The 21,878-nt window shown below is 37.3% G+C and overlaps 3 protein-coding genes across 5 annotated transcripts in view; 1 reads left to right on the top strand and 2 right to left on the bottom strand.

Moving 5' to 3' along the window:
* Positions 1 to 534: 534 nt before the first annotated feature.
* On the bottom strand, positions 535 to 5,330 carry LOC146462567 (NADH dehydrogenase [ubiquinone] 1 alpha subcomplex subunit 11-like). Of its 3 annotated transcripts, XM_085085345.1 has the most exons (6): positions 5,135 to 5,330; positions 4,615 to 4,722; positions 3,488 to 3,607; positions 1,919 to 2,512; positions 1,232 to 1,458; positions 535 to 1,002 (listed from the first exon to the last, which is right to left on the bottom strand). In XM_085085345.1, exons 1-4 carry the CDS (start codon positions 5,241 to 5,243, stop codon positions 2,397 to 2,399), a joined length of 453 nt encoding a protein of 150 aa, XP_084941471.1. In that variant the 5' UTR covers positions 5,244 to 5,330; the 3' UTR covers positions 535 to 1,002; positions 1,232 to 1,458; positions 1,919 to 2,396. The 3 variants fall into 3 exon arrangements, with proteins under 3 accessions (XP_084941471.1, XP_084941470.1, XP_084941469.1); XM_085085344.1 differs by lacking the exon at positions 1,232 to 1,458 and having other exon boundaries at positions 1,459 to 2,512; XM_085085343.1 differs by having other exon boundaries at positions 535 to 1,458.
* An 18-nt stretch (positions 5,331 to 5,348) lies between these two features.
* Positions 5,349 to 6,815, top strand: LOC146462566 (phospholipid phosphatase 1-like). The gene is made up of 2 exons (XM_085085342.1): positions 5,349 to 6,125; positions 6,518 to 6,815. The coding sequence occupies exons 1-2, from the start codon at positions 5,474 to 5,476 to the stop codon at positions 6,787 to 6,789; spliced, it is 924 nt and encodes a 307-aa protein (XP_084941468.1). The 5' UTR covers positions 5,349 to 5,473; the 3' UTR covers positions 6,790 to 6,815.
* A 10,712-nt stretch (positions 6,816 to 17,527) lies between these two features.
* Positions 17,528 to 21,878, bottom strand: part of LOC146462561 (uncharacterized) — a 33,617-nt gene continuing 29,266 nt past the window's right edge. Inside the window, exons 15-19 of the mRNA XM_085085388.1 lie at positions 21,490 to 21,593; positions 21,143 to 21,176; positions 20,529 to 20,636; positions 19,636 to 19,686; positions 17,528 to 19,313 (exon numbers count right to left, since the gene is read on the bottom strand). Coding sequence (XP_084941514.1) covers positions 19,248 to 19,313; positions 19,636 to 19,686; positions 20,529 to 20,636; positions 21,143 to 21,176; positions 21,490 to 21,593 — 363 coding nt within the window. The 3' untranslated portion in view covers positions 17,528 to 19,247. The remainder of the gene's footprint in view (positions 19,314 to 19,635; positions 19,687 to 20,528; positions 20,637 to 21,142; positions 21,177 to 21,489; positions 21,594 to 21,878) is intronic.

Raw genomic sequence — 21,878 nt, 5'->3', positions numbered from 1 at the left:
AAAATTTTCAGACTTGACCATACTACATCTGCACCATTTTAAAACACAGAACTTGGCGTGTTTGCTGGTTTTCAGGTGCTCTCTCCAGCTTCGTTACCTGGCCAACATCAACTAGAAAAGTTTGCACTATCGCGATAAAATCTCACTAAAGTTTTAACTTTTTAGTTTTCACCCTTGTAAAATTTCTTTCGCGCATTTGATCACATTCTATGCAATTTGCGCTTTAGGAAAAGGATCAAAGACTGCCACCCTCCCCTCCCCAAGCGTCCACCCAGTGTTTTCATTAACACTTAGGCCATGAAGACGAGAGCGCGCGTCATTTCAGAATTGCGCGTTCTGTAAGTAAAATGTTTTTGACTGGTTCGGAGGAAAAGCTAGCAATGTGGCGTTTAATCTACTGAATTTGTAATAGAAAGAATGTCCTCTCAGTGACCTACACATTGAATTGAGCAAAAATAAATCAAATACCCGGTGCAACTAGGAATCGACCCTATGTTCAAAAATTTGAACCATAAAATAAAATAAAACAAGTGGTAAAATAAGATCACTTTATCAAGCACTAAAGATAACAAGATACATTAAATTCCTTCATGAAATACCACACTCGCTAGTAAGAATTAACAGCAAAAGAACACGACATTTAGGGAAAGAAAAATAGCCCTAAAGAAATACTTCTAATGTCTTTCACAGTTGTATTATAAGCAAACATCTTACATGTTCATTTAAAATATTTCACACCTCTTAATCATTCTGACTTTTAAAGAACGGGAACTCTTTTTCGGCGGAAATCATTGCCTTTAACGTCTGCACGCACAAGAGGATTTGCCCCAGTGTCTGTCAAATACCTTCCAGTTCTCTCTTTCCTGATAAATTGCTGGGCCCAGCAGGCAACTTTCAAATCCATGCTCATATTTATTTTTGTTCCTACTTCATGTTTAGTGATATTTTTTTGTGCAAACTTTCATAAAAATAATTCAATCTTATAAAGATTTTAAACTTCACCTTTCATAAATTGTGGCTTCCACAGAGTGGCTCATGTGCGCTATTTCAATCTCTCCTCACCTCTCTATTGAGAAATAGAGCACACATTCCGAAGGTAACTAGTTTTTGGCCTCAGTAAATTATCAGGACTCTTGAGGCCTATGACTGAGATTTGGTCTCACAAATACAACCTGGTTTGAATATGAGTCATAAAAGGAGCAAGTTCCTGCGACCAATCGAAAACAAATACCTTTCATAAATTGTGGCTTCCACAGAGTGGCTCATATGAGCCATTTCAATCTCTCTTCACCTCTCTATTGAGAAACAGCGCACATTCTGAAGGTAACTAGTTTTTGGCCTCAGTAAATTATCAGGACTCTTGAGGCCTATAGCTGAGATTTGGTCCCACAAATACAACCTGGTTTGAATATGAGTCATAAAAGGAGCAAGTTCCTGCGACCAATCGAAAACAAATACCTTTCATGAATTGTGGCTTCCACAGAGTGGCTCATATGAGCCATTTCAATCTCTCTTCACCTCTCTATTGAAAAACAGCGCACATTCTGAAGGTAACTAGTTTTTGGCCTCAGTAAATTATCAGGACTCTTGAGGCCTATGGCTGAGATTTGGTCCCACAAATACAACCTGGTTTGAATATGAGTCATAAAAGGGGCAAGTTCCTGCCACCAATCGAAAACAAATACCTTTCATGAATTGTGGCTCCCACAGAGTGGCTCATATGAGCCATTTCAATCTCTCTTCACCTCTCTATTGAAAAACAGCGCACATTCTGAAGGTAACTAGTTTTTGGCCTCAGTAAATTATCAGGACTCTTGAGGCCTATGACTGAGATTTGGTCCCACAAATACAACCTGGTTTGAATATGAGTCATAGAAGCGGCAAGTTCCTGTAACCAATCAAAAACAAATACCAGTACACCAATTATGGACTAAACAAGGACACACATATTAACCCTTTAACCCCTTATATCAAAGAACAAATTCTCCTATCTTGTCCCCACACTTTTCTTATAAAATTACTGTGGAGAAGTTATTAAAATATCAATAAAACTTCACCTTGCGTGATCATATCCTTAATTCTCATGACCTCAGGGGTTAAATAAGCATTGATATTTCAAGAAGAAATTTGATGCTGATCACTGTTAGCACTTAAAGAGTTAAATCCTCTTGTATGCTGGGAAAAATTCTGTGAACGAGTCCATTTCTGTGTGTCGACCATTACTGTAGGATATATGTAAGTTGACGACAGTTGTAATAACCTGAAGATTCACACCTAACATCAAACCAAATTACAGAATAACTTCTGAAAGAATTTATTTACATAGACATCAAAGGAAAACTTTTGGAGAAATCAGTTTTGTGGTGCACCACAGTAAAAGTTAATTCCATAGCACATCAAAGGAATACTCTATCAGTGCGGAAAGGATGTTTGTATCTTCCAGTGTACTTGGCTACGGCTCCTCCAAATGCCAGAGCTGTTGACATGCCGACTCCAACCTGCCAACTGCTTCCTAAACGAAAAAAAGAAATACCAATTTGACACTTGAAAAAGGCTTACTGCAAGAAAAACCAAAGGGCTAGCACTCGAAACCTCAGCACGCAGATCTCTTTACAAAAGCCAATTTACCTTTAGTCATCAACTCTGTTGATAAACCAAACATTCGTTCTTCACAACTAACATTGTGTGACGACCCTAACAACAGCTGCAACTAACAACTAGCCATTCTGTGGCCCAACATTTTGCTGGATTACAATGTTGGATTAGTAGCTAAGCTTGAAGCGATCGACGCTGCAAAGAGGAAATCGGTTCCAAGGTTGGACACTTAATTTTGAAAGCATTCCCCAGCTAAGCTTGTGAGCCTAGGAAAGAATTTGCCGCAACCAGTGATCACTTGCCTGAGAGAATCTCACCTAGTCAGTGCTAACTTGCGAAACACTTGCACGTGTTATTTCATCATTCAGTCTCAAACTTCTCCCAACATGGCCGCCAAGATCAATGTCGCACAAACGTTAGAATAAAAGAGAAGCATGGGGGTGTTAACACAACTGATGCATTTAGTGGGCAGAAGCAAGTACAGTTTCAATCCATTTTAAGATTTTGGCAAAGAAAACAATGCATTTAACATTCAAGTCTGATCAACGAGTTTATCAACTGAAAATTCAAAATTTTAGGACCCATGTTAGTTACTGGACGGCCAGTAACAGAATCTTGGCTAAAACCCTGCACCACACTAAAAAAATATTTAAAATGGTTAAGATTTCACCTTAGTTTATGTTCTGAGTTTACATTGTGAAGTATCAATTTTGCATCCATTTCAATTTTATGCAAGTATTTAGTTGTAACCTCCATGCATGTTTTACGTGGTATAGCATTGGCTTGAACTGGGCAAGTTTGGAGCCTTTTTGAGTGATATACATGTATACCCCTTCAACATAAAATACCACCACAATTTATCTTTGTAGTTTATAGAAAAAAGGTCACTTACTGCTGAATCCAAACAGTGCGCCGCTCACCATGCCACCCAGTGCCCAGTTGCCTGCATCATCCTTCTCTCTCAGAGAAGCAGCAGTGCAAGTTGTTAAAGCAAACAGTCCTGCAGCTCCACCTAAAATCAGAAAGCACTGTTTACAAACTGACACCATTTTAGAGTTGACCTCTTATCTGTTTAGCCTCCCTCGCAAATGCTCTTTTGGCTCCTCATGCAATCTTTCCTCCCCAATAAGATGGTCTCATTGGGGAGGAAAGATTGTGCGATGAGCCAAAAGAGCATCTTTGAGGGAGGGTATCATTATTTTGTTAAGCTCATGCTAAATAAAAAATGTCAATATGCTAATTTCTACAAATTTGACTTCCCCAAGGCACAATCCATTGGTACACAGTATACGACATGCTAAAAGGTTTACAATGCATCATAAGAAAATTTCAAATCTTGCAGCCACTTTGTTTTCCCAAGTCAAGAAAGTCAAATTCAACTAACCAATAGCAGTGACTTCCCCAAGCTTTGTGTTTTTAGGCTATTTTAGCTTTGTAATCTTGAAGCTCACTATATGCCTTTATCCAGCATATGCCGGCGGAGTCAACTTGCAGTGCTGCAGAATACGTGTAAGTAGGCTTGAACTGGTCGAAAGAATGCTAAAACACTCTTTGCATGATGCAGACTGGAGATATCAGCTCATAGTGTCATGGAGAGTTAAGCGATTAGACCTGCCTACAACTTGTCCGATTCTAGCACTGGTCTTAAATATAGTTAATAGCACTGGGGAGATGAGTAGGGCTTTATGGTCATGCTATGGGAGTCATCTGTCACGGTGATCCTGAGCGGTGTTCCCACCTTTATTTCAAACATCATGCTGTCATTGTTTGTCTGTTGAGATCCCTAGCTAAGTTAATGGTCATAGGAGCTGCGATTTAAAATATTGCTAATAAACACCATTGTGCAGTTCTAGAAAATATCCATACTCCCCCCATGGAAGGTTTCTTGTTTTTCACCCCCTCTCGCTCCAGGAAATTCCAGTTTAGCTTCATACTTTACCCCCCTCTCCCTAGGAATTTATGATGACCTTCCATTGGGTGGGTATGGATTTTTTCTGGAACTGTACATTCTTAACATACCAAGAAGAATTGAATAATTCTTCATCTGGATAAGTGACTGAAGAATAAGTGGAGTTGGTTCAGGATCTGGGATTTTCAAAGCTGAGCGGGCAGCACCATAAAATCCTCCTGAAAATTAAACATGAAATACAACAAAAAGTGAGGTTGCTCAGTTTATAATTCATCCAAATACATCTGCTTACAGCAGACATTATAAAGGAACAGCATTCAGAAATCTCCGACTAAAAACTGAATACAGCTTATAGTAATTAATGACTGTTAAAATGACCATTTGACCTCTGGTGTGAATGTGTGACCGACTGCACGAACTTGAACAAGGTACAAAGCTTTTTATTGTTGGATTTCCGTAACAAAAAATAAAAGAAACAAGCATCACATTTTAAAAGGGGAAAACATTCAAATGACGAGATCGAGCTTTAAAATACTGTGTAAGCTTAACCTTAAAATAATTAAGCTTATATTGAGCTACAATTGCTACAATTAAGACCGGTTTTATATTTTTACCCATAAGTTTACTTACCTATGAGCGCCCCTTGCACGGCGAAACTCGTAGTTCTTTGTATGCAGCTCTCCCCATCCAGTTCATCCATCCATGGTTCGTGAAATTTTGGGCTTCCGTGTCCAGGCATTTTCTCTAGATTTACGGTATAAACGACCTTCCGCTGAAGGTCTGCTTATGGAAAAGTCGAAAAGTTCAAGATGTGAAGATGACTTGGTAGCCAAGCAAAAGCCTGGTCACCTAGGCCTTAGTAACCGGGCCAAGCCTGCTCAGGCAGGAATATTTTGAAATTCAAAACACACCAGAACAAGTGTCAAAAAACGAAGTATTTTACTCGAAATTTTAGGAGAATTGCCCAAAATGTCGGACGACATTGAATTCAGAAATGGTTTCCCTGAGGAACCCGAAATATCTCAGGACAATGACTACGCATTGCCCGAAATACAACCACCTTTGCAAGGAAAGCGTCGGTTCGTTTGGCTGTTTGTTGATCTTGTGTGCATGGGAGCAGTTGGTTTAGCAATTATCATTTTCAAGTTTGCTGTCGTTCCATACAGGCGTGGATTTTATTGCGACGATGACTCTATAAATAAACCTTACAAGGAAAGCACTGTTTCATCAACCGTACTGTATTCCGTGGGGTATGGCTTGGCTCTTCTTGTGATTTTTATCATCGAGTGGTTCTACTTCAGAAACAACAAACGCTCTGGAATAAGCACGGAGGATGTCGATGTCAAGCTTGGGCCGCTCACACTTAACCCTGCACATACACAGTTTCTCAGGATAGCCACATCTGTTATTTTTGGAGGCCTGACAACGGTTTTTGTCACCGATGTAGGAAAATACACTGTTGGAAGACTACGACCCCATTTTCTGGCCATCTGTAAACCACCGCCATCCGTCTTCATAAATTGCAGTCATAATTACATTTTGGATGATGTTTGCACAGGCGATCCTGGTCTTTTGAGAGAAGGAAGGTTGTCATTTCCATCTGGGCATGCCTCATTTTCAGGTACTTTGTGTTGTTATAAAATAAATCAGTTTCCTGAACCTTGGGTGTCTCATCACAGGAAATCAAACCAAAAGGCAGTTGAACTATATATGGTCCAGTAATTGAACATATCCAATTCAGAATACTGGTAATTCCTTCCTTCCTTCCCTTCCCTCCCTCCCTACTCCCTCCCTACTCCCTCGCATGTGGTGTACGCTAGTAAAATGCCTTTGTCAGTTTGAATGCATGAGATAATGTCACGTCCTGCTATACTCTGCAGACTGGTTTATTGATTTGTTCATAATTTTATACAAACCTTTAAGAAATTGTAAGGCTGGATTTCTAATGTACTTTTGATCAGCAGTTACTACTTAATGTTGTCATGGTCACTAACTCTCTTTGTTTTATTGCAGCATATGCCATGACCTTCATAATCCTCTACATGGAAGCCAAGGTCAATTTTCCTCACAGCAGGTTTCTCAAGTTCTTTCTTCAACTCCTGGTAGCACAGTTGGGTTTCCTGTGCACACTGTCTCGAGTCAGTGACTATAAGCACCATTGGAGTGATGTCCTGGCAGGTGCGTTGCTGGGTATACTGATTGCAGTGCTGATTATAGACCGTGTACTGCATATGCAGAGAAAAGACAAGAGCTGTAGAAAACCAGTCTCTGATAGCATCATTTAGCCTTTTTGCTTGTAGTCTATACACAGCCAAGAGCTGCCATTTTTATAAGACAGTTGCACCATGGTGTGAGCAAAGCAAGTGCAGAATGCATTGACAGGCATGGATCACAAGCCTCACCTTCCTTACATTCACTCTTGTCAAATCTCTCTGGATGGTTTCTAAAAGGGCAGTGTCACCCATTTTTGGCCTGTCTCTGAATAACAAAGAAACATGTTTGTATCGATGTAAATATTACAGTGTAACAAACTCAACCGGAGTCACTGAAGAAACTGACACTTTGAAATGTTCTTGTTTTTGATTGGTTTACAAACTACCAAAGCCAGACTCCTTTGTTGTAAGCGTGACCTGCGATTGGCTGATCAATGTTGGTTGGCCCCGGTTGAGTTCGTTGCACTGTAAAATAATGGTTCAGTATTGTTAACAAGTACCCTACTAGTATACATAAACTAGTAGTATTTGTTATTTTTGGGTGGGAAGGGGTGTGGAGAGGGAGGATGGCTTGGACATAGGCTTGATTTCCACCACTCTCTCGAGCCTAGCTTGGACAGAAATAGTTTAAAACTAAAGTTTTTCCTGTAACATTTGGAGAAATTGCAAAAAACTGATTTATACCGTACATGTAGTTTGTTCTTTATTGGAGAAATCAGTTAATATTTTCCTCCCGGTACTCTACAAACAATTTCGTGTTAGAGAAAAGGGTCTATGTTAAATATTTAGTAGCTTTGATCAAAATACAGCAAAATCATAGTGACAGCACCCATTTAAGCTCCACATCAGTAACATGAGAAAGTAGAAAGTCTGGAAAATTTGCTAACTTTCAAGCTGAACTACCTCGTACAGAAATGTTTTAATTTCCATTGTTACCATAATCTGGAACAAAGGAAAATGAAAAAAAATTAGAAATTTGAATAGCAGAGTCAAATTACCTAAGCTTAAAAAAAATGCATTTATTTAATAATTCATGAGCCCATTGACCTATCAAATGGTCGATAATACATCATGTGCAGTGACTTTATAATGATAAACCTCCTCCTTATTAGTATGCGGTGTTTTATCAGCTGACAAAACACTCCTCATTAGTATGCGGTGTTTTTCTCGTATGCTAATTTGCAACGTTCACAAAAGCATAATAATAAATTATTAGAAACCGGGCAAAGCTCTGGCCGTGTGGGCCACTTAGGCTCTTGTGTGACTTGACTTTCTTTACTTACTTTATTTCATATACCACACGTTCGACATTCAAATCCTAGCAGTATGCAGGATGTTTGTCCCATGAACCTAGTTTAATGGCCTCAGCTCCCACGAGTCTCCTGTAGCTCAGTGGTAGAGCATCCAAACTAGTAATTGGATGGTCTTAGGTTCGATTCCTGATAGGAGCACTCAGATTTCTTTTTTCCGAATATGCCTGTGTCACCTTCTAGAATAACACATCATTCTCATCCATTCACCAGGCTTGAAATATACCATCACATTTATTTCAAAATTAATATTATTACAGTTATTACAATCAAAGACAGAACAAATAGAATTTAGGGGAGGTAGAGAAATCACCAGTAACACACAATAAAAAAGAAAAAAAAAGTCAAAAAATAGCGAAAAACAAAAATTAATGAGTTGCAACTGAGATCAAGATCTACGCTTAAGGAACGACCTACTTCAATTTTACGGGTGATTTGGTAGCTTATCATGGGCAGACCAACAACTCGGTTCCCTCTCTTTCCAAGTCGAAAAGAAATCTCGATAAATTACCTAGTTTACACAATTTAGATCTGTTTAGCTTCAACAAGGACTGATTCAAATTTGAACCTTCATAGTAACCTTTATGAAGAATACGAAGGCAAAAGTGCACTTTTCCTTTTGGGCTCCCAAACTGCGATCATCTAAACCAGTTAGTTTTTACTAGCCAACAATATATAGTTTTTATATTCTTCCGATAATTTTTTGTTTATAAATACATGAAAAAAAATAAAACAACTTAAATTTGAGTTATGGCATGTGTTGCTTCAGTTGTCTATTCATCTCTTGAGAATGTGTTTAGGGGCCCGTTTCTCAAAAGTCCCGGTAACTTACCGGGCCCAATAAGTGTCTTTGGTGATAAATGTTTCTCAACAAAAGTCAGTTTTTGTTACCTTTGAATACTAAATTTGAAAATCTTATTATTATATGAAAACATTGGCTAAGTACCATGGCTGTAATCACTGTGTAATCGGCGAAAAAAACATTAAAAAATATACTTATCGGGCCTAGTAAGTTTCCCGGGACTTCCGAGAAACGGGTCCCTGGCCTCTTCAATTTGCTGTCACATAGCATTGTGCACTCCTTCCATATATCCGCTCTTAAAACACAATTCGTCTTTGCCCCTGCCTCAAGGCTTGTTGTCTTGGCGTCTTATCAGTACTTACGTCTCATCAGAACAACGGTGGGTCGACAGCCAGCTTGCTGCTCTCTTCAAGATAACGCGGGGTCTTCTCTCTATCATATCGCAAGGGATGTTGCACCCTGTCACTCAAAATACATACTACTTGCACTCAGAACGCTTTATTCTTTTAAAAGCAAGATCAACTTCTGAACAACTCATTTTTCCATACAAAAAAAACTATTATCCAATGGAACAATCTATACCAGCTTCGATTTTCAATGATCACAGTTTTCTTGAGAATTTCAAGCATCAGATAAGCAGTACAAACCATCTACCTACTCATCAATCCTTGTGGTTGGTTGAGCGACTGGTTTATGGAAAGTAGGTTATCTATATTCCTGGACAATCAGGTAGCTGGATGGAGCTGGAGAATACAGACTTGGCCGCTGGTGGTGAATTGCTCTGTGCAGCAACTGGTTTTTAAAATGCTGACTCAACTCAAACAAGAGTGGCATATTTGTATCAAAATATCTGTACTGTTACTACGCAGCTGCAATATTTGTATCAAAATATTTGCACTGTTACTAAGCAACTATGATATAACTGTATTAAATTATTTGTATGATAACTAAGAAATGACATTTTTTATCAGCATGTTTGTACTGCAAATAAGTAATTATAATCTTTCTGTCGAAATATTTGTACTTTTACCAAGCAACTACAATATTTGTATAAGATTTGTATTGTTATTAAGCAATGACAGTTTTATCAGAATGTTTGTACTGCAAACAAGCAACTTTAATGCCTGTTCTAAAACGTTCAATATTTGGCGACTCAATGCAATAATAATATTTGTCCAGTAACTAACTAACTTGAATATTTACATCAAAATATTTGTACTGTAAATAACTAATAAACTAACTAACTAACTACGGTGTTTGTGTCCAAATATTTTCTATTGTACCTAAGTAGCGCGGTATTTGTATCAAAATATTTGTTTTGTAGTTAAGCAACTACAATATTTGTATCAAAATATTTGGATCTAATTTAGGAACTACAATATTTGAATCAAAATATTTGTGCTGTAACTAAGCAACTAAATAAAACTACAATATTTGTGTCAAAATATTTGTACTGTAACTAAGCAACTACAATTTTTGTCTTTAAATATTTATGCTTTAATTAAACAACTACAATATTTTAATCAAAGTATTTGTGCTGTAATTAAGCAAGTACAATGTTTGTATCAAAATATTTGTAGTAAAAGATTTGTATCAAAATATTTGTACTGTAGTTTAGCAACTATAATATTTATATCAAAATATTTATACTGTGACTAAGCAACGACAGTTTTTGTCTTAAAATATTTATGCTGTAATTAAACAACTACAATATTTCAATCAACGTATTTGTGCTGCAATTAAGCAACTACAATGTTTGTATCAATATTTGTGCTGTACTTATGGAAGTAAAAGATTTGTATCAAAATATTTGTACTGTAGTTTAGCAACTATAATATTTATATCAAAATATTTGTACTGTTACTAAGCAACGACAGTTTTTGTCTCAAAATATTTATGCTGTAATTAAACAACTGCAATATTTCAATCAAAGTATTTGTGCTGTAATTAAGAAACTACGTACAATATTTGTATCAAATTATTTGTGCTGTACTTATGGAAGTAAAAGATTTGTATCAAAATATTTGTACTGTAGTTTAGCAACTATAATATTTATATCAAAATATTTATACTGTGACTAAGCAACGACAGTTTTTGTCTTAAAATATTTATGCTGTAATTAAACAACTGCAATATTTCAATCAAAGTATTTGTGCTGTAATTAAGAAACTACGTACAATATTTGTATCAAATCATTTGTGCTGTACTTAAGCAAGTAAAAGATTTGTATCAAAATATTTGTACTGTAGTTTAGAAACTAAAATATTTCCATCAAAATATTTGTACTGTAACTAAGAACCGACAGTTTTTGTCTTAAAATATTCATGCTGTATTACGCAACTACAATATTTGTATCAAAATATTGGAGCTGTAAGAACGCAACTACAATATTTGAATTAAAATATTTGTACTGTAACTAAGCAACTTAAATATTTGTTTTGAAGTATGTACTGTAACTAATTAAATAACTTCACTATTTTGTCTTAAAATATGTTTGCTGTAATTAAACAACTACAATATTTCAATCAAAGTATTTGTGCTGTAATTAAGAAACTACGTACAATATTTGTATCAAAATATTTGTGCTGTACTTATGCAAGTAAAAGATTTGTATCAAAATATTTGTACTGTAGTTTAGCAACTACAATATTTTTATCAAAATATTTGTACTGTAACTAAGCAATGACAGTCTTTGTCTTAAAATATTTATACTGTATTACGCAACTACAATATCTGTATCAAAATATTTGTGCTGTAACTAAGCAACTTGATGGAACTACAATATTTGTATTAAAATATTTGTACTGTAACTAAGCAACTAAAATATTTGTTTCGAAGTATGAACTGTAACTTATAAAATAACTTCACTTTTTGTCTTAAAATATTTATGCTGTTATTAAGAACTACAACATTTGTATCAATATTTGTATTGTGATCATGCAACTACAATATATGTATAAAATATTTGTGCTGTATTTAAGCAGCTACAGTATTTGTATCAAAGTATTTGTACCATAATTAATTAAATAACCACTTTTTGTCTTAAGATATTCGTGCTGTAATCAAGGAACTACAACAATTGCATCAAAATATTTGTGCTGTAACTAAGCAATTACAGTATTTGTATCAAAATATTTGTACTGTAACTAAGCAACTATGGTTTTTGCCTTTTTGTATCTATGCTATAATTAAGCAACTTTAATATTTGTATCAAAATATTTGTACTGTAACTAAGGAACTATAGTTTTTGTCTTAAGATATTTATGTTGTAATTAGGTAACTACAATTATATTGTATCAAAATATTTTGCTGTAACGAGGCAATAACAGTATTTTGTTTACAAATATTTGTACCGTTACTAAGCAACAGCAATATTTGTATCAAAATGTTTTTATCATAACTAGGCAACTTCAATTTTAACATCAAAATATTTGTGCTGTAAATACGCAGCTACAATATCTGTAACAAAGTATTTGTGTAGTTGCTAAGCAACCACAATATTTGTATCAAAATATCTGTACTGTAATTAGGCAACTAGGATATTTGTATCAAAATATTTCTGCTCGGACTAAGCAACGTTGATATAAATATGAAAATGTTTTTGCTGCAACTTACTATACAACTAATTTTCTTTATAATTAAAATACGTGGATCAAAATATTTTGTAGCTAAGCACTAACAATCTTTGCATCAAAATATTTGTACTGTAGCTAAGCAACAATATTTTTATCAAAATATTTGTTTTTTTGCTAAGTAACTGCGATATCAAAATATCGTGTAGCAGCTACATAACTTGTTCAGATATTTTAACCAATTAATTAATTAAGTAAGTAAGTAATTAAGCAATAGAGAGATTAAGAGCTAAGTTTACGGCGAACGGCAGAAATGACCACGTGACCATGTTTATCCTACATTTGCCGCTCGCTGTTTTCAGTTTCTCAGCAAAATTGAGTAGTTTTGCGTTAGCATGAAAGGCCAGAATTATTGTGCACTATTCTCATCAATGTCCTCATTTTTTTCAAGAAAATAGAAACGCGAATCTCACGTTTGCCGTTTGTCGTAAATTGGTAAGGTAAGGGCGACTGTATGGAGGGTTAGGATTGGGGTTATGTGGGTGACTATATGGTACCTTACCATGAATTACTTGCCCTAATTACTCATCCTTGGAGACCCAGGAACAGATGCTGGGGACGAAGAAAATGTTGAAACAGGCGGAAAAACATTTCGAGCGAAAAAGGTAAGGAGGAAAAGTAGATTCCCTCCCCCCTCCCGTTTCGACGTTTTCCTTATACCCACTATCTGCCCCAACGGAAACACTTGCTGCACAGGCTACTGGATCTTCGAGGATGACAATTACTAGAATGTATCAGTATATTTACCTGAATGAACGATTCTCTGATCAGTATTTTTTTTTTATCCTTTCATTCACAGAAAATTATTTAAAGTATTTACTATGATCTTGTGCAAAAAAATGGCTTCCCCTAGCTTCTGTTGTTTGGTAGAGTGTGTCAAAAAATAGATCATAACGCGTTAAACTGATCAGTTCAAAACAATGGCTGGCACTAGCACCAACAGGACGATATCAGGTAATTTTCTTTAACCCTTTAAGCCCTGACAGTGATCAGCATTAAATTTCTCCCTGTAATATCAATGCTTATTCAGCCCCTGAGGTCACGAGAATTAAGCATAGGTGAATTTTCATGATATTTTATCTTCTCCACAGAAACACCTAAAACCAAATTTTGACGGGCAGTTTTTTCCAGAAAATAGAAAATCCCTTTTTAAAATGAAGAAAGTTACTTTTCTTAACGCAATGTTTATGTTTGTAGCTCGTATTATTGTTCCTTTCTCGGTGTTTTGAATACTTTTCGTTCAATTTCGCCGCTTTCCTGAAGTTTTAAGGGAATCCAAGATGGCCCCCATTTGGTAATGATGACGTAATTACCACGATATTTGACGTCATCGATTCGCGTTGGAGACCCCAAAGGAAACATCTTTGGACGTACAATTCATCCTCCAAGTGCCACTGTCATAGCTTTTATACTTGCGGAATTCCCCCCTCACCCCCAACCCGATCCCAGAAGACAAAAATAAAATCCCAGGCTAGATAGGGTTGAGGTAAGATTTTACCGATCGCATTGCTAAAAAGTATTAGACAAAATACTTCTAAAGCCTGGTAAATTTGGGGGCTTTATGTCGGGAAACAGACCCATTGGAGGGGGCTGAATTATGAGCACAATCAAGCCCTGCTGTCATGCATTAAAAGCTGGTTTATACGAAAACAATTTGTACAAGCCAACAAACAATCTATCGTATGGAAAAAGATGGCGGTGGTACATTTACCCATAATTCTTAGCGTGCAATAACCCTACAAACGCTCATAAAAATAAAATGCACACAAACGTTCTAAACCTAACAAGTCTAGCATACACAACGTTGTTAGTACAGGGACGAATTTCACCAAGAAAAACAAATAAATAGAAGAAGAAGAAGAAGAAGTAGAACAAGAACAAGAACAAGAACAAGAACAAGAACAAGAAGAAGAAAAACAAGGCTTTCTATGTGCCTATTGGCTGTATTAGGTTCGCAAGGTGTTGTGGTAAAATGTACAGCCGCCGTATTTTTCCATACGTTGGATCGCTTTTGCGTGGGGCAAAAGGAAAAGGGGACAGCCGGTCCAAACGTGGAGACCTTCACGATCGCAGACCTACAGGCTGCAAAGACGACGGCACAGAACAGAAATAGATGGAGGGCTTTGGTTTCAAACTTGTGCTCCGCGGAGCTAGGAAGAACAACTAACATTTGCAATTAACCCCAAATCAAAAGGGTGGGCATGAACTTAACCTTCTCATTTAATTATGGCCATCTCTACAATACAACTACCATAGGCAACGTAATAATATTTATTAGTTTGTTTAAAATGAAAAGTACTTCGCACAAAACTAAGCCTTGACAGGTAATGTTTGTTCTCAGTTCCATTGGAAGTCGTGTCCGGAGATAGGATCAGGGCTATGCACCGTGGAATCAACGTCAAATCTATTGCAGGCGATAAACGTACCTCTTCGTGGCCTTGTAGTGGATCTTCTGGAACAAAAGGTCTCTGAGTACCATTTCTTTGCAGTGTGCGTCATAATGCAAATTGCAGTTATCAAGAAATTGGCAGCCGTGCAGGAATAACGGGTTGTAATACGATAACCAAGAAACGAAGAAGTTTCAAGAAAGACCCACTTAATATCAAGCCTTTTACTCGAACGAATTAGCGTAGTTTGAGGACCTTTTGTTTTTCGCTTGAATTCGTCTTGGCCTTTCAAGTTTTGTGTAAATAACTTTGTATCATGTGAACTGAGGGTTAAAAAGAATCCAAGGTGATCAGAAATTTCGTTTCTCGTCGTTGAACTAACCCGCTTAAAGGACAGATCTTCCCTGCTCCGAGATATCTTGTTTTACTTTGAATTTTCCAGGTTTTGCGCAGACGAGCGCAGACTAGCAGTCCAAAATCCAGTAGATATAAAAAGTAGTTTTATAAACAAACAATTCCGTATCATCTCAGAGGCAGTTTTAACACACGTGTCCGTGAGATCACTACATTAAGAGAAAAAACGCCAGGGCCATAAAGACAATTACTATCGCAGCTTCCAGGACAACTGAAGAGGGCGAATTCCCACGCTTTTCCTTCAATTTTCTTATCATTTTGACTCTGCAGATTTGAGACAGACAACTTCAGTTGTTGCGCTTGACGTTTTGTTTACAGAAACCAATCGAGGAAATTCATTTCAAACGACACACCTGTTGTCTGTCGAAATGCTAATGTATTATGCCATTACAAATTTAGAATGTCACTGACACGTTGTTATATTCTAAAGAGTTTCTAGGATCACGAGGTTAATCGCACCAAATTGAAAATACATTTAACTAAAAAGAAAGAACGAAGGGCAAATATGAAGATTTGGTATAATGTGACATACTAAATAACATAATTCAATTTTAAGCGACTAATCTGTAAAACAGATTAGTGGCTCTTACGATTTCATAACAGCTGATAAAATCAGATTCCTGTCATCTTAATTCATGTGAATGGTACCACCAGCCGATGCCCGTCAAAAACTGTCACCAAAGCTGTGAAGAGACAACTACAAACGTGAACGTAGCGCTAAGGGTTTCTGTTTCCATGGTTTTGTTCTTAGCTTCGAAACATCCATACTGTTAAAAAGTTTACAAATGCCACTATGCAACATGACAGTATAGCAAATAAAGCTGGCGTCCGTTTCTCAAAACTGCCGAAAGCATTTTGGGCTCCAAAAAGTATTTTACGTGGATAATGTTCATTTCCAGAAAGAAAAAATTACAAACTTAGGAAACACGTTGGGATGGTCTGCACAAAAAACTAACGCCAAACCATGAAAAAGGGAATTGAAAAAAAGGTTTCGAAGTCGTCAAAACGTGCACTTTTGCTATTCACTCGTGTTTGAATTGATAGTTCCAAACATTGTTGAGTGTACTTCATGGACATCGAGATCTGAGAAGGAAGAAAATAGCTATATTAAACCCTGAGAATTTACTTATCGTTGTAGTCTCAAGAGCCGCCATTCCTTCTCAGCGGTTTACGATTGAAATGTTGTGAGAGCGAGGCGGAAGCTGGCCCTATCTCGAACCCAGATCTTCTCAATTTCGATTGGAGAGCGAATGGCTTTATTCAAGGGGTAACTAGCTCTTCAGCAGATAAAATGGACTGCATCTTATCAACAAATATTCATCGAATTGGAAGTGGATGGTGGTACACTGTTCAACGACACTGAGGTCTTTAATCTTTTTAGTGTATACCACAAACTAGATGATAGCCACCCCAAGTAAGTCACTTTATTTCTGATATACTGGTGATAAACCCGCGCGTGATATCCAGGGCAATGCTGGAGGTGAATGGTAGATACTATCCACAACCTCGTTCCCAGTGTCACAAAACCTGGGAACGAGGTTCTTGCACTATCCAGAGTTTGAGTAGCCAATCAGAGCACGCGAAAAACATCCATTGGGTTTGGGCTTTGTATCAACTTTCTATCTGCTTGATAAATAGACCATTTCCGATGTTGCTGTGAACCTCACTATGAAAGCGAGGCTAAGTGCAAAACTTTTCGTTTGAAAATTAGTTTTGTTTGCATATGAATGAAAACTAATTTTCATGATAAAAACTTTGCACTTAGCCTCGCTTTCATAAGGAGGTTCACAGCAACTCGGAACTGGTCTATTGATGTACTATTCGTCCTGAACAACAGTCTTGATAGAGAGCAAACTTAAAGGGGAAGTATCACGCAAATTTGCTGTCATTTCAAAATCCAAAAATGTTTGTCTGTCGGCAGAGACAAAGAAATAATTGTCAAGTTTGTTATAAATTATCACCCAATGCAATAAAAGTGTCGATTAGTGCCTCTGGTCAGAGACAGAGTAGGCCGGTATGGATTGAAACTTGAAAAATGTTAGGTTAATGTTTTACAAGTTTTCGTATTTTTTATTTCCAAAATGCGCTAGAATAGATCACGAGTTGTTCCTTTCAAGAACTGAGGTGATTTCCTTCTTCTCTTCATTCTAGAATTATTTGGCAGCTGATTGAAGGTCTTATTTCATCATTTTTAACAAAAGATACCAAAAACCCCATGATACTTCCCCTTTAACAGAAAGCAACGAGAACACACAAATGTTTTGATATTGTCGTTTATTACCAATCTTCTCAAAAAGGAGCTAAAACTCACAAATTAGTTAAAAGCCTTAGTAACACTGGAATAAAAAAGCAGTTTCCGCGCTTATCACTACTGTGGAGTTCCTTATACGGAGAAATGGCGATCGGGGGCATGCACAATTGTACACCGAACACAAACTAATATATTTCCACTGTATTGCAAATTCATGTTCCCCTATAACTATATAAAAATAATTGCCCATTTAACCCTTGGGGTAAACATTTAAAGAATTTGCTTGTATTAGATACATCTTATTTTTTTTATACGAAAGCCTTTAAGCAATTGTAACATTTCATATTGTATGCTGTTTCAATCCAAGGTTTACGAGATTGAAACCTAAACTTTGATTTCTACCTTACTCTTAATTAAGCTACTTTTAATATAAAAAACGCGCCATCTATCTGAATTATCTTCGTCGTGACTTGATCTAGAAAATAATTTTAAAAACCATGAATCACTTCGTTACGTGACAAAAAACCATGCTAAAAACTGCCAAACATTGGATAAGATTGCGACTTGTTATAAAACTGACAAAGCTTTTGAGTTTTAAAATACGTGGTCAGCTGATGCGAGGTCTTGGACGACCGCGAGATGTCGGAAATTTTCGGAGCAGTCGATCGCAGCCGAGAATATTACTACTGTTACTCGTCGTTTCCGAACGTTTTCGGTTTCAGACCTCGAATCATATGGCAGTGTATATAAAACTAAAGGTGCCCGCCATACAAACAAGCACATTTTACATCGCAGGTAAGATTAACTTTCATTTACACTGTACCTTGATGCGAGAGCCCCCTATGGAAACGTATCTGTTTCGTCAGTTACTCAGACAATCACATTTATGCGCCGAGTCGAGACCAAAACGCAAACAAAAACACCTAACAGAGACGTTTACAGGTTTCTTCAAAAACTCATTAATAATTCATAAGCCCATTGACCTATCAAATGGTTGATAAAACATCAAGTGCAGTGGTTTTAAAACGCTATAAAACCTCCTCCTTATTAGTATGCGGTGTTTAATGTTTTCTTGTATGCTAATTTCCAACGTTTACAAAAGCATCATTGTTATGAACTCTATTGACACACGCTTTTCCAGGAATGTTTTTGAAGCCGTTCAAAAAACTCGCGGTACGTGCTTTATCGGGAACCGTGGTTTTAAATCCCGATGAAACACTGCTACTCGTACTCGTGTTTGTAACATTACCTAATTATTGCACATTATTATCTACAACTGAGATGAAAAAAAAATAACAACAATAATAATAATAGTAATAATAATGATAACCGTAGGCAGCAGTGAAAAAAATTAAATAAACTTTATAAATACACTACACGATCAAACGTCATGGAATTACTGCACGTGTCATTTTCATAAAAAAGAAAATTATATGCTCATAAATAGAGAAAAAAAAATCTTTTACTCGACGAAGTAGTTTAAGCTTGTAATCTAGCCATTGGCAACGTATGACAATGGTAAAAAAGAGTTTTGTCTGAGCTAGTCAGCCATCGCATGAATGTCAAAAAATTTGCCTTCATTCGCCCCTCCCCATCATCACTACTATACCTTAGTATCCTGCCCCCACCCCCACCCCTCCCTCGGGAGTCAACTTGTCCCGAGTTGGACGAACGAGAGTTGATGATAGAGCAACAAAGTTAGAGCTGATATACATCTATGTAGTACTCTAATGGTCAATTGTTTCCTCCCATTTTCTCAAATAACGATTTCATGGCTGTTGTCCGCTGCTGCCGCTTTACCTGAAACGAAATGAAAAATAAAAATATTGTCCTAAATAGGCTGACCACATGAACACTAAAAATTCACGTTCCTTTGTTTTATGACTGTTCCCTCTCTTGCTAGCAGAGGTTTCTTTCCGGCAAGTCTTTTAGTATGTACGAAGTTGTTCGCGTCTCTTGTTTTTCGTGTAGTCGGCTTGTTTACTTCCAGTCGACTACACGAAATATAAGAGGCGAACGACTTCGTCCATGCTAAAAGACTTGCCATAAAGACACCTCTGCTAGCAGGGTACTGTTCCCTTATCGTAATAACGACTGAACACAACCCGGCTCGGAAACCCACCTTTTCTTCTTTTTCCTTCCTCTTCTTTTCGGTTTCTTCTTCAAGCTTTTTCTTCAAAAGAAGGGAAAACATTTTCATTACAAATGTTCACGCCTACAAGGTTTTTATACTGGCAGTATGTGTAGCTAATAGCTACATTGATCCAAAAGTATAAACCGTGAATTTCTGTCTTAATTTTTGGCGAGTGACTATGGTCTCGATATTTTCTGTTTTGTTTGCGACACGAATTTCAATGTCTTCTGCATCTTGCCCACAAAACATGTGTCCGAGAAGCTAATTATGAGAGCCCACTTAATATGGACACACGGATAATTCGGACAGTTTTGCGGGTCCCTTCGGCGTCCGTATTAAGGACCGTGCCTACTAATAAAGAAGTGTTTTGCGCAGTTTATGTCTATGCCGGCAAAGCCGATCTTAGCAAGGGATATTGGAATCCAAAAAGAAAATTGGGGGTAACCACGCATCTTTTTAGAGATAATTAAGCAACAATTATTCTAAAACACAGTAAAATACAAAGCAATGTATGGCGTTTTGTTTCCAAATTGAAGCTTTATTATCTCTAAAAAAAATTCGTGGTTACCCCCAATTTTCTTTTTGGATACCAAGAGCACTTGCTAAGTTCTGCTTTCTCCGCACAGTTTTAAACCGCGCAAAAATATCCCTGTATCAGCAGGCACCACCCATAAGAAACACGAGTATCTCGAGATGTGTAGAACGTATGCGCAGTAACAAAAGTAGGTACTGTCCTTAACCGAGTCAGTCCACTGCACTATTCTCAAAGGGGATTGAATACTAAACGTGATGTTCTATTTTATGCTAGATACGTTTAACTTTCTAGTAATGTAAGGCAAAGTGTATAGTGTTATACAAAAAACGAAAAATTCACTACCCACCTGTTTCAGAAACAGATTCTCTTCGTCCTTCCGTTTTTGTTCCATCAAAACTTTATCTCTTTCTATTTGAAGTTCCTGCGCCCTTCGCCTCTCTTCTTCTTTCTCCAGCTACAACAAAAACGTTAGAATAAAACAAATAAGCTCTTTACCTGTGACAATGCAAAACACGACACCAGCTGGTATCAGATTCTTTAATTGGCCGTCAGAGTAAATTTGTGATTGCTTTTGCCTTTGGCGCCGTTTTCATTTGAGAGTCGTGAAAACACCAAATTAATTACTCTGGCCAATCACAGCAGACGTAAACAGCGCAATGAACCAATCAGAATTCGAAGCAAATGCATGTGACCAGTCCCAAGCGCGGGAAAACGCTTGCGAGCGAATCACGATTGGTTTTGATTTTGTTTCTCATTGGTTGAGAGAGTGGCGCGAGTCTTGTTAACCAATCACAGAGCGCAGTAAAGCAAAACCGAAGCAACCGCGAACTTACTTTCGATAAGCAATTGAAAACCGTGCTATCTATGCATACCACAGGAAATGAAAATGTGCAATCATTAACATTCTTGTGCAAAAAGTTAAAGTCACATTTGCTTACACAAGATCGTTTAACAACGTACCTCAATCACGCTTTTTCTCCTGTCCGCTTTATCCCTAAAACATTAAAAAGAAAGAACAACTGTCATGATGAAAGTAAATATCAATTAAGGACAAGGACGAATATTAAATCAAGTTAAACTAGTGCACTCGTGAGGAGCTGAAATGCGCGATTCAACTTTCATACAAAAGAAAAAAAGAGGGAAAAGAAAAGGGGGAGGATATTTATATATTGAAAACAAAAAATACTAAGGTCTGTTACAGACGCCGTATCTCCTAGGGGCGACCTGCAGTTGTTTTTCGTGCATTTAGATTCATGCACATGCGCTGAAATGTGAACCCCATGTGAACATGTTGACAACCCACTTACTTTCCTTCACTGCCACCAGGCACAGACTGCAGCACTGTTTCCCAATGAGCCGCCATTGAGTGAGTGAGCGAGTCTCGGTTTGATGATTGCTGTGGCTTTTTGACCTTTGAGAAGACAATTAGTGCATTAATTTCGTACCCAGATCTTCTCACTCTCCAAAGAGCAAATACCTGGGTACGAGATTATCAGTGCATCATTATATTATTGCAATGCTTGGATGCGACAGCTAAACAATAAGTGGCAGAAAAATAGTCGCAAGACTTTCGCAAAAACTGCACCGGGTAGTCGCATTGCCTATGCAAGGGTGGCTACATGTGCGATTTTTACCGCGCTGGCGATGCGACTTAAAACTCCCGTTAACTGTGTAGGTAAAACATCGCTCGTATAGC

The sequence above is a fragment of the Pavona decussata genome, unplaced genomic scaffold (assembly GCF_977016875.1).
Source record: "Pavona decussata unplaced genomic scaffold, jaPavDecu1.1 SCAFFOLD_186, whole genome shotgun sequence".
NCBI lineage: Eukaryota > Metazoa > Cnidaria > Anthozoa > Scleractinia > Agariciidae > Pavona > Pavona decussata.
Note: the sequence above shows the minus strand (reverse complement) of the source record. Positions and strands in the feature narration are given on the sequence as shown.